Genomic DNA, 13,617 nt, shown 5'->3' with positions numbered 1-13,617 from the left:
GGGCTAGGCAGGGAATATCACTTCATTCACTGCTGCATCAATAAAATTGCTACCAAATATTCAGCAAATTGAGCAATACCAACCCTCTATTTTGTTAAAATGTTTTTCATCACACAGCAGTATTGGAGAAGGCTTTTGTATTCCAGACTACACTTGTGTGCAAACCCCTGTTTAATGATAGGAAGGGTGAGGATGATTTCAAAAAGTTAATTCTGCCTGCAGTCAGGTCTGTGCTTGCAGGTCTTCACGACTGCAGACTCATAGAACTGAAGTTGAAGGACAAAAAGTCAATTCTCGCCTTGATTTAGTGATTTGAGCACTCTTAGCAACATCCATGAAAACAATCATGTAAGACAAGAAAGGTCATGATTGATCATATTGCATGCAGTCAGGTGATCTTATGCCTCTTCAATTTTGATGTGTTGTGTTTTATTCCTATGTTGATGTTTAAATTTCTCAGGAAAAGCTTAAAGGCCAAATGTCTTTCGAGGCTGAGAGCAATTGTACACTCCGAGCAATAATGAATGTTTGTTATTTTTCAAACCCTTTCTCCCTCTGTTTTCTGAAATTATTCAGATCAGTGATATTTATGATGCAGCAGAAAATCACAACAATGTCTTCAAAACCTGAATCAAAATTTCAGCTAGCTTTCCATTGTTGCAGGAATTTCTATCATATTTTCTCATCTTCATCCCACTAGCCCAAAATTCTTTGCTATGTGACTGTGGTAAGCTGACCCTGGCTGAGTGCCAGGTTCTCACCAAAGCTGCTCTATCCCTCCTCTCTTCAGCTGGACAGTGGAGGGAAAATGCAACCAAAGGCTCCTAGATCAAGATAAGAACAGGGAAACATCAGTCACCCATTGCTGTCACAGTCAAACCAGACTTGAATTAGGGAAATTGGCTTAATTTATTACCGATCAAACAAAGTAGGATATTGAGAAATGAAACCAAATCTGAAACAGCTTCCCTCCCCACTCCCTTCTTCCAGGGCTTAACTTAACTCTGGATTTCCTCAGCAGTGCAGGGGAATGGAGAATGATGGTTGCAGTCAGTCTACCACACATTGTCTCTGCCCTTCCTCCTCTGCAGGGGGAGGAATACTCACACACTTTCTCTGCTCCAGTGTGGAATCCCTCCCACCGGAGACAGTCCTCCACAATCTTCTCTAATTTGAGTCCTTCTCATGGGGTATAGCTCTTCCCAAACTGCTCCAGCATGGTCCCTTGCACAGGGTGCAGTCCTTTAAGAACACACTGCTCCAGAGTGGGTCCTCCCTGGAGTCACCAGTCCTGCCAGCAAACCTGCTCAGTGCGGGCTTCTCTCTACATGGGGCCACAGCTCCTGCCAGGACCCTGCTCCAGCAAAGGTTTCCCACAGGGTCAAAGCCCCCTTCAGGCCTCCACCTGCTCCAGTTTGGGGTCCTCCACAGGCTGCAGGTGGATCTCTGTTCCTCCATGGAGCTCCATGAACTGCAGGGTCACATCCTGCCTCGCTCTGTTCTGCACCACAGGCTGCAGGGGAATCTCTTCTCCAGTGCCTGGAGCACCTCCTGCCCCTCCTTCTGCCCTGCCCACAGTGCCAGCAGGACTGTTCCTCTCCCTTATTGTCATTTCTCTTTCCCAGTAGCTGTTTTCCAGCAGTATTTTCCCTTCTTAAATCTGTTATCCCAGATGTGCTGGCACCATTGCTGATGGCTTGGCCTTGGTCAGCAGTGAGTCCATCCAGGGGCCATCTGGAATTGGCTCTGTGGGACATGGGGGAGGATTCTGGCAGTTTCTCACAGATGCCAGCCAGTAGCCACCCCACTATTAACACCTGGCCATGCACACACAATAGAGTAATATACACTCAAATAAAGGTTTTCCAAAATGCCCATTAAACAACATGAAATTAAAAATATGCTGATGTGGGTTTATGCTTGTGACAGTCTCATGGATATTTCAAAATGGCTGCATTTAGACTCCCTACAGATGTTGTATTTTCATGAATTCAGTAAGACATCTGAATAATTTAAGAGAATGTTGTTAGTAGCAAGTGTCACACAAAATAACTGTAAGGAAAATTGTCTTCACTTAGTGAAGATAAAAATGCACAGTTTTAAATAGGAAACAATAGGTTATTACTTTGACAGGAAATCACAAAGTGTTTTTATTATGTTCTTATCACCTTATTTATTTCATATATAGAAACTCTGTCCATGATCCACACCTCTGTAATTCTCACAGAAAAATAATTATGTAAATACATTGAAATTTGCATACAGGGAGCATGTATTACCCAATTTGCTTATACTTTCAATCTGAAGATAAAATGCAAATCTGTATGAGATTTTTACGGGAATTTTGATGTTTCAAATTTAGCACTTCCAAAATGCAAACCATTGGAAAAGTGCTCTAAGCAATAAAATTATTCTGGCTGTAATTAATCCTGCAAAATACTTTTCTCTCTTGTCTAATAAATATTTTATGAAGAACCTGAAACTATATGCACATGAAGTAATATTTACCCAGTAAGCATGAGAACCAAGTGATATTCTGCCTATTTATTCATTTATTGATGAGAGATACATTTCAATTATATTACCTTTTGGGTTTTTGTTGTGTTTTTTTTTTCAAACAGCTTACCCAGGAGTTAAAATGGTGAGTGAAAATCATCATGAGGCCCTGGCAGCACCGCCAGCGACCACAGTAGCAGCAGCCCCTCCAAGTAATGTCACCGAGCCAGCCAGTCCGGGAGGAGGAGGAGGAAAAGAAGATGCATTTTCTAAGCTAAAAGAGAAGTTCATGAATGAACTGAACAAAATTCCACGTAAGTAAAACTTGATTGATGAAAATGCTTCTGTTGGCAGACTGGATTTAATTTGACATTTTCTTCTTTGACATTTCTTTAGACAGCATACTAAATGTTTTCTAGTCAAAGCTGGAAAAATCACAAGATTAAACTGGTTTTGTAAGTTCCTCAAAGTTAACTGAAGTAGAAAAAAATAGAGTCCAACTCAAATTTAATTTATGTCTATTCTTGGTATGTCAGATTAGTTTGGTAATTTTTACTGATGAATTACTGCTGAATCATTGAAACTAGAGAACTTCACTGTGTCTGTGGGACCAATAAGTAAAATGTTTCCTATCAGTAACACGTAAGGTTTCATGTTTATGACAAATGTGCATGGCCATATTGCCTTAAAGCAATATTTGGCCAGAACTCACATGTACTGAGAAAAGAAGGAAACTTTGGATCTTTGGAGATTAGAAAATGTAGAAAGAAATGTGAAAATTGAGTTTTAACAAGAAAATAGGTAATACATCTGTAATGTATGAAGATAGCTGTGCTTTTCCCACTAGTTATTCTAGCAGATCAGCCACTGAATGCTGTTTGCACAAGTTCATGTACCTATGCTGAAAACATAAAAGTATAAATGTATATTTCTGTGAAGTTAATAGAACTAAAGTCATCAGGGCTCTTTGGGTCTTTGGTGCTAGAAAGTATTGACTCAAAGATGAGGCCTCAATTTGTTCACATTAAAAAAAAAAATAACTAACTTTGTGCTGCTGTTTATGATAATACTGGGGTTCTTGAATCTGTCTGATATGTTCTACTATACATACACTGGTGTGAAATATAGGACTAATTCAGTATTGTCAATGGCATTTCAATTTTTCTGTCAGTAACAAAAAGAAAAATCCTTTTTCTTACTGACAGAAAAATTACCTAATGCTACCAGCAGATCATTTTGGCACTTCTATAGACAAGAAGGTGAAGGCTCTGTGTGTGTGTTTTAGTAGCAAGCATTAGAGAGTCATTCAATCTGTAATAACTTCTTCTTTACAAGAAAAAGTGAATGTAAAATATTTCCAATGAAGTATTTTAACATATGTAAGAGTTTTCATTTTTAGAAGGCTATCCTTTGTGTAAAGAAATGTTCTGTGACTGATAAAGTCAGACAACAAATTAGAATATTAACCACTTTTTTTATCTCTAAGTGAATCTTGGCAATGTGGCAGATGCAGTTTTTGAAAAATTGATAGCAAACAGCTTTGCTCTGTCACTCAGAATTCCCACTTGCAAGAATTAAGGTGTTACAGAGGTAAGAAGTTCATGTGCCATTATTTTGGTAATCTATGCAGTCCAATGCAGACCATACTGAAATGGAATTGTCTGATGATGTCATGGGAAAACCAAACTAAAGAAAAAAAACTACAGGAATAAAAAGAAAAAAAAGAGAAAAAATGAAAAGACAAGACATTGAGGGAAAAAATAGTCAGAATTTGAAACATTTGTCTTGTAACGTTTGTCTCACCATGCTATGTAAATAATGTAGAAGAGACTTTTATGTAAATATCCTCTTATTTTTAAACTTTGATTTTAACTTCACAAAGGCATGAATGGCTTCCAGTATGAGTAACTATGTAATTGATAGTGTAGGAAAAGGTTTGTAGATAGAGAGAAACCTGGAATGCCCTGCTGCATACTTTTTTAAAACCACAACGAAAACAAGTGTAAAGTCCAATCTGGAGAGTCTTTTCAAGTTGAACTGACTAAAATTTCTATTATCTCTTCATGAAAGAAAAAAAGCCCCTACTACTACATAATGAAAGTGCTTACTTAGAAAAGTATATTAGGTTGTAAGACAAATCTTACTTTTTATGAAATACATCATATTATTTATAAAATAAAGTACCTTATGCTGATAGTGACACCAGAATATATTGCTACCATCTTAGAAATCTGGTCTTTTATCCAAGATCATGCAGTAATGTTGTCCTCGAGAAATGAACCTAAGGTAGTCACAAATCCCATGCCAGTTGTCTGCTCTTATAGAGGCTGCAGATGTAATTGGATCTTCCCAGGATCTCTAGCAAATGCTGGGGCTATTTAGTGTTGCTTTCTGCTATACTGGGGGGAGTTTTGCCATTTCAAGAAGAAAGCTGAATGCTCATGGTAATGCAGAGAGGCAAGGGACTTATGCAAGGCCGTTTTTGAAATACTAAACATGAATTAGTGTCATTTACATATTTGAGCATTTTATATTCCAAATAACTTTCTTTTGCCCATTTTCCTCAATAATAAATTCTTCAAGAAAGGCCTGCATTACACACCTCTGAATGTATTTTTCATTGATAAACTAGCATAAACACAAAACAAGGAAGTTTAATTAGGCTGTCTAAAAAGTATTGGGGACAGAAGGGCAGAGGAGACCTCATTTTCCTGCTGGAAGATTATAGCATTTTCTCATGAGTTGTTCAGTTTATGCCAGTGGGAAGTTGTCAGTGTGGTGTTTTCAGCCGATTACAAAAAAAAATGTAATTGTGGTAGAAAAGTTTTCAGGACTTACCTCTTACAGCTGGCTGCAATTTTTTTTTTTAGAATCTCTCTTAAAACAGAGCAGAATGTAAATTAGTACAAACCAAATTGTTTGTACAGTGCCTTTTTGAGAATTTTTTGCTGTGTGAGAGAGAAGAAATACGGTGCATGGGCCCCATTGGGACAGCAGAGATGCTTGGAAGTCTAAGAACACTCCCAAGACCATGAACCAGGTTTTTCCTCTGGTAGATTCAAACTGAGGACCTGATTTGAGTCTTACACTTGGCAGTGGAATGTCATAGTCAGCAAGTTCTCTAACCTTTTCAGATGAGGGACAAATCTCTTTTTTAGTTCATATGCGCTGTCATTTTTACTTCCAAAGGTCTCGTGTTCATCCCCACATGACAGGAAAGACTTTGAAATCTCAGTGTTTATTACGAGAGGACCTTTTTTCTGTGTTCTGTTGTTTATGTGTGAGATAAATAAAATGTTTTAGTTGCCTCTGCCTGATGTCTGCAGATGGAAAATAAGCCATCATGATGTAGTTGGTGTATATATAAAGGATAAAGTGTTGTGAAAAAGCTCACCTGCAATCAACTTGATTTGAGTACTGAAAAGGCCAAGCCATAGTAGGGCCTAATTTATGTAGTCCTCTCTTTCTGTTTTATCTTAGAAATTATATAGTATCAAATTTTGCTTATATTAATAAAAAGAAATTACAACATTCTAATCACAGAATACATTATAATAAAAATAAAGGTACATCAAACAACATCCAGCTGAATAAATACTGTTCCTTCCATGTAGGTTGGAATAGAAGATTCATTTTTTAAATACTAAGTTTTGTAGAACACACAGATGTCAGAAGGTAAATAGTCTAGACATACCAGCTAACTGAACATATCAGGATTCCCATTAAAAGTTCACTTTGCAAAACTACAAGATAAAAATCAATTTAAATTAATGCAATTTAAATTATACTGGTGTTTTCTTCTGTGATGTATGCACAAGACAAGTCTTATTAAAAATATTAATTTAATAGAACTAGGAAATAAAAGTTCCAAGAAAAAGAAAGGACCTATTTGTATCAGTATACATTTATTTCAAGAAAGTGATGCAGTATGTATACCAGGTTAAAATTTTCATTAGTACAAGCAGAAAATCTGGAGGGTTTTTCTTGATTTGTATCTCTTTAAAATAGAACATACACCACCTTTTGTGACAGGAGAATGTAGGCTTCCAAAAGCACACAAATCATTCAGAATGGCAATGTCCTAACATACATTTCACTCTGGATAAAGGAAGTGGGATAATTTTATTACAGTGAGTCATACAATTAAAGTGCCAGAACCCAGTAAGTTACTGAGGCATAATTGTGAGGAATTTTTTTCTCCGTTATGTAAATCCCTGCATTTTGGTTGTGAGTGGCTGATTTGAATAATCACAGTACAGTTGTTTTTCCAGAACTGAACTGTATATAAATGTCACTCTAACTTAATTGGTTCTTATACTTTCAATCCCTATTTATCTTTAATCTGCAGAATTTTTAATCTGTTTACCAGAAGGTGAAAAAAAGGCACCATCTCTGCTTTTACATTTTGCATTTTAAATGTAGTAAATCAAACAACTGAAAAAGGGGGAAAACAGAGCAGATAAAACAGCACTTACTCTTCTGAAAGCAAAATGCATTAAAAGACTTTATAAGATCTATCAGTTCTTTCCTTCTTCCTTCTCAGTGCTCTTACATCTGGATCTTTGTCTACAGGCTAGGAAAATATCTGCCATACATTTACAGTAAGTGTGTTGTAATAAGACTGTGGTAATGGCAGCAAAAGCTTTTGGGTGGAGACTTTAAATGTCAAGATACTGATACTAACCATACACAAATAAAAATTGACATAAATTACAATTAGTTTGCTTAATAATTTTAAAATCAAAGTGATGATGATATGTTTTCTAACGGCACATTCCTGTATGAACAGGAGACCTCATTCTGCCAGTAAACAAGACAGCAAAAACCCAATAAAATTACAGCATACATCTGATTGAATAATGATGTGCTGTTAATGCTCGTGGTAAAATCTGGAACAGCTATAATAGCTGATTGCATTGAATCCAGGATAGTGCCATTACCTCTGCAGTAGAAAGATATTGCATATTTTCAATGCTCGTTGCTGTCTTACATTGTAATTATATAAAAAGTTATATTTCTATACAAACCGTATTCTGAAATGTTTGGCTGGCTTGCCACTCCATTTGGCTTCAGTAGCTGGTGCTCAAAAGCCCTGAATTTGATTCATCTTGTACAACTGACTCTGCTAATCCCCCAAAACCAGAAGCTCAAATCTCTGTGATAATTCAGGCTAAAACCTGATGTTCTGTGCAGACTTCTCTCACATTCTGTTTGCAGAGAAAGTTTTATTTCCCTCTCCTTGGACTAATGAATAACTGTCAAAATAAAATGAGACTGGAAGCTGTAGAGAGAACTAACAAAAAATGTAAAACTAACTGTAAGGCTCAGGTCTGGTTTATTTCTAAATAATATCTTAGTAAGCTGACTACCAAGTTGTATTTGGGTAATTTAGCATATAAATTAATAAATTAATTCTGGATTTATATATTTAGCCATTTAAGTCAAAATTTCAGCATCCAGCAGTCATCTTAGACGCATCTCATCATTTCTTTCTCCCTGCTGGTCTCTGCTATTTTGCCCTTCTGCCTTTCTTGATTGACCAGCTGAGGTGTATTAAGAGTGCTTATTGCCCTCTACAAATGACAGTAAAATTAATTTCTTCATTTGTCATTCATATGTGGCATCAAGATTATCAAGGAGTTATTACCAGACTATGTCTGTTATTAGAAAATTGAGGATTTTGTTCATGGGGTCTTTCTGAAAATTAATTTTTATAAGCTTACAGTTTGACCATTTGCAGAAAATAAATTCATTAGGCTTCTCCTAATGGTTCCTGGAGCACAGGTGTCACTAGTACAGGGAGGAGATGGCACATTATTTTCTAAGTTCATAAAAAGGATACAAAATGCTGATAATAGAATGCTTTTACATTTAGAAACTGGATTAATATTGTATGCATACCATAAAATCAGAATAAAGTTTGCAGCAATAGCTATGATTTATATTTTCACAGTACATGCCAGTGTTAACCATTGCCTAATATCTTAGGTTAGCCAGAAAAAAATTTGCTTTCTGTTTCAAAGATTATCTTGAGTAGTTGCTGACTGCCTATAGGAATGAGGACTATGTATACATATGTGTATATGTGTGTGCACATAGATTTAGCAAAACAATTAGCAGAGCTCTCAGCTCAGGAACAGTCAGACATTGGCAAACTCCATTTGGGTATCTTGGCAAAGAATGTTTGTATGGAGAGATTCAGAGAAGATAGTTGATGTTCAGGGAAGTCTGAAGAACAGTGCTGCAGGAAGTGGGACAGCATGAATTCAAGTCTCCTTGTCTCCTTTCCTGTCATAAAATCATTCACAGCTACTCGTGCCAAGCAAATACATACAGCTTTACACTGCAGAAGAAACAGGGAAAATCAGAAAAAATGATTTATTTTGGAACACAGAAGCACAAGACAGAGATATTACAGTACAATATTAGATGGGGGAAAAAACTCCATTATTTCTAAATATAGAAATATTTATATATATTATAGATATATATAGATATATATAGATATATATAGATATATATATATAGATAGATATAGATAGATATATATAGATAGATATAGCAATTTAAATGCAAATATCAAATTACTTTGTTTTTTCCCTGAACGCCCCAGTCCCAGAGTGTAGATGAGAACTTAATTTCTTTTTTTTAGTGTTAATTAAATTTCTAGATCTCCTGCTGATAGGGAAAAATACTGCCCACACACATCCAGAAGACACAAATATCATGTGAAAAACAGTTCAAATCTTGTTATTTTATAAACTCATGATATGAAAATGCTGTGATTATTTCTAGGGGTCCAGCATATTTTGTTTGCTTTAAATGAGGAATCCTGAAAATACAGCTTTTAAATCCCAAATGTATAAATAGATACTGAGGGATGGAAGAATGGAAGTAAAAACTCATGAAGCAAATGAAAATCCTTGTCTGGAAGGAATAGCATGTGGTCTGAGATCCCACTGTGCTATACTCCATCAATATTTTAATGATTTTTTTTTCTGTCATGCAGAATTCATTTATTTTTTTACATTTTTACAGTTTACAATCCATGAGTTATTTTCGTGTGCCTTCTGATGGGCTCCCCTTAACATGTCCTCTCCTTAAACTTTAGGGTTCATGACAGCTGCCAGCTTGATCCTCATATAGAACTGAGTAAGGAACCTCAGGCTATTAGAAGTACATGCTGCTTGAGCATGACCTAGAAGTGCTGCTACTGCAGACTGCAGCTGGATCAAGCAGTGGCAAGCACACATGCTTGCCAAGAGGTTGCACAAAATCATTGAATGGTTTTGGTTGGAAGGGACCTTAACGATCATGTAGTTGCAACTCCTCAGCCGTGGGCAGGGAAATAATCTCCTCCAATCAAAGCAAACTCAACCCATGCATCTGACACGCCTAAGGAGTTCCCTGTTCCTACACTGGCCATTATCGTGGCTCCTTGGACAAGCCAAGGAGGAAAGCAGAAATCAGAAGAGCAGACTTCTACAGTTGAACCAGAGCAGCAGCTGTAGCACTCTCCATTCCCAGCACAGGGAAAGCCTGTCACAGGCTAAACCCACGTCCTCCTCTGCATCACCTTGAGAATGCACTGTCCCATCAGAAAGGAAATGCTGTCTCTAAGCCAGCAGCACACTGGGAAGGTAACCTCAATGTCAAACAGAATTATACATTATTGATTGCACGTGTCTGGAACACTCTTTTCAGAAACAGCCATTGGTTTTGAGTTGTATAATCTGAAAGACAAGGAAGGAGAAGCAAGTTCATGATGCTGAAAGCATTTCAGCAAAAGAAATCAAAAAAACACATTCAGATTAACTTTTAAAGCCAAGGGGATGAAATTCATCTATAGCAGAAACAGGGGTGAGCACCCACCTTTGATTTGGTGATGGCATTTTAACAAGGGGTGTCAGACAACCCCCAGGGGTCTCCTCTAGCACATCACTGTGATTATTATTTTATATTTTACAATTACTCTGGTAGGTATTTTATTGCCCTATAGATATGTCAAGTTGTGCCAGTACCGTATAAGTTGAGTAGAGAATTCAATTTACAAGCAGAAAACTGAACATGGTTGCTGGCTTACTTCCAGTTCTGGAAATGTATCTTAAAATTTCATTACTTTGTGTGAGAGAAAGTGCACTAAAATTGTGTTTGCATGCACGAAAGAAACACAATCTTTGTTATCCTTTTTCAAACTTACCTGAGTATAAAGTGCCTACAGAATTACACATTATCAGTTATAGTTTCTAGTCTTGCTTTAAAAATGAGAGTTCATGGAGCAATTGTTCTGAATTTAAAGCTGAGAATACATTTAAAGATTGATTCTCAACAATGTACAGCATAAAAGATAAAAGGCACCTGTGACTGTAGTTAGAGGGTTTTCTTTTAAAAAGTATGGTTTAAATGTGCAGTGAAAATAATAGGAATTGCTGTTAAGATTTATATTCCATCCTTATCTCAGCTACTTGTGCCTAGGCACTGTGGCAAGCTGGAAGATATTCTCTCGCCACTGTTATTCTGAGAAATTGTAAGTTGGCACAGCTGAAGAACAGAATGCCATTCTTTGTTGTTATTGTTAACTATTCTGCTTAGAATTGAGAGTTTCCTGCTGAGAATTGTCCAAACTAAAGCCTTGTCTGAGGGATTATAACTATATAATAACCCTCCTTTGGTTAATATGTTTTTTTAAGTCTTTAACATTTTTTGAAAGACACAATACTTTTACTGATACATGAATTAAAATACCTGGTCATCAGTGCCATATGCCAAGGTGGGTGGAAAGCTAAAACACTGATCACCAAGAGGAGCTCTCAGGAATACTGTAGGTACACAGCATCCTTTCATACATTCATTTTATCTTTCTTAGTCTTGGCCTTTATGTCAGGCAAGCTCTTGAAGGTTCTAGATCAGAACATGACTACTGCTTCCAGAACATGCAGCCACTTTGCAAGCAAAGTGGAAGTGGCCTCAAATATTCAGAAGAATCTTGGTATGGGAAGACTTTGCTCTGACTCCATAGAAAGATGTGGTGCTGAACTTGAATGACTGCCTCATGAAGGCTGAGTTCCAGCTGGCAGCTGAACAAGCCATCTGCCTACTCCTGTGCAGATTTCAGAATCTGAATCTACTCTTAATTACCAACTTCAGCGAGAGCTCCCTAATTTGCACACAGCCCCTATATCATCCAGGGACATGTTTCAGTACTGTAGCTGGCACTGTTTTCCTATTACAGTGAGAGCGACTAAAATGAAAGATGAAGTTTATAATTTCAGATAGGAAAGGCATTTCAACCGACATCTTAAAAAGGAGCTCCAGAAATTATTAGGCTTTCTGCACTTAGTTTTTAAGAATCAGACTCTAGAAGTTGAATTTACAGATCTGAGTTAAAAACGTTGATCCTCTTCAGAATGACTTAGAAATAGGAGGCCCACGTTCATCTAGAAGGAAAAATGGGTATATGCAATGATACTGATCCCACATACTTAAGATACCTAGGAAGGCCTCTAGGTTAAGCCCCTTTAACAGAGAGATTCACAGCCTTAGAACACTTTCTCTGGGCTTAGAGACCTGATTTCTCTCATTTGGAGAGTGAGTGTTTCAATCTCTTCTATCATGAAGAGTAAGAGAGCTCACTCGGCTAGAGGCCTGGCTGTAGGACAGCATATGCATTTTGCTGTGAAATGTCTTCAGACAAAATGAGCAAATAACACTGGGTATTTAAGGCTCCTTGTGCTTAAACAAGTGTTTCACACAAGGTTGTAGAATATGACAACATGAATCCCACATTTCTTTTTCAGCTGTTCCTGTAGGAAAGGCAGATCCAAGTTTTCCAGCTTCGTCCCTTGGCTTCCTTTAGTCTCAGGAAGACCTGAGGCTAAGGTATTTTAGGCTGCAGCCTGAATGATACTCCTGAGTCTTGGCTGGCAGCTCCTTTATTGTCAATCTGAAGCAGCCACACAAACCATCTATTTGACACAGGGGAGTAGGGGTGTCAACTCCTTGAAGAGGAAGGGAGAAGGAGTATGTGAAAGCTGGTGAGCTGCCAGTTGGTTTGGAAGTCATTTCCACACAAGAAACTTCCTTTCTCCTAGACCTCTGTCAGGACTGTAACCCATTTAGCACATAGTTAACAAGTTAACAATGTTCAATAATTTTTACACCTTGCTTGTAGATACTTCTGTGGTCCTTTCTTCCTTACCAGGTTTCAATGGATTTCCTATTTTCCTTCTGTGTTGTTTCATTTATGTATTTATTAACACTTTTCTCCTTGCCAACACTCACATGAAAAAATCATCACAAGCAAAATACTTGCCAACCCAGCATTCAGTCTTGTTTATTATTTAGGTATCAAACTCATGTTTCCTCCCAAAATAGCTATTTTATCATGTTTCCTAAGACCTGAGGACTCAGTTTTCATCAAGCATGTGCTTTAAGCTGGAATATGGCATTTCAGGTCTCAACCCTGGAGTCAGTTGTTTGTCTGTCTATTTGTTCATTATATGCCATGGGTACAAATTTACTTGCAGCATGGGCAAGGGAAGGAGGAGAGACAAAGATAAGATAAGCTTACTATTCATAAATTTCAACCTAGCATGGCATTTTAGGTTACAAGTCAATGATAGTAATCGCTTTATAGGAAGCTATTCCAGAATACCAGTTTCTAAATTTGTTTGCCTCATGAAATATTTATTGATGAGTTTTAAGTCTCAGGACAGTGAGGTGGCCAGGACAATGGGAAATAGTATGATGCGTGGAGAGGACCAATTGACAAAAAGTACTCCCTGAACTCAGGGCATAGTGATAACATAGCTTGAAGGAATGTCAACATTGACTTGACTATTCTGAAATAGCCATGCATTTATTTTATTTAACAGTGACTGCATACTACAAAAATATTCCTGCACAATGCTCTTCTGATGTAAATATAGGCATGCAAGAGGAATAAGTGTAGGAAGAGACAAAATGGAAAAGAGAAACTAATTCTATTGAGTTAATGCTTGAAGTGTTTAAACTGTGCAACATCCTTGATTTTCAACAGTTGATTTTTGTTAGGAACCTACTGACAGCTGGGCTTTGATTCTGCAGAATGCGCAAATCTGTCCAACACCAGTACTACTTCTC

General features: G+C 37.3%; 1 protein-coding gene across 4 annotated transcripts in view; it reads left to right on the top strand.

The window, feature by feature from the left end:
* Positions 1–13,617, top strand: part of SYT1 (synaptotagmin 1) — a 334,147-nt gene that overhangs the window by 207,076 nt on the left and 113,454 nt on the right. For all 4 annotated transcript variants that reach the window (XM_053978182.1, XM_053978183.1, XM_053978180.1 and 1 more), the window contains one exon: positions 2,622–2,810. In XM_053978182.1, coding sequence (XP_053834157.1) covers positions 2,639–2,810 — 172 coding nt within the window. In that variant the 5' untranslated portion in view covers positions 2,622–2,638. The remainder of the gene's footprint in view (positions 1–2,621; positions 2,811–13,617) is intronic.

The sequence above is a fragment of the Vidua macroura genome, chromosome 5 (genome assembly GCF_024509145.1).
Source record: "Vidua macroura isolate BioBank_ID:100142 chromosome 5, ASM2450914v1, whole genome shotgun sequence".
Classification (NCBI taxonomy): domain Eukaryota; kingdom Metazoa; phylum Chordata; class Aves; order Passeriformes; family Viduidae; genus Vidua; species Vidua macroura.
Note: the sequence above shows the minus strand (reverse complement) of the source record. Positions and strands in the feature narration are given on the sequence as shown.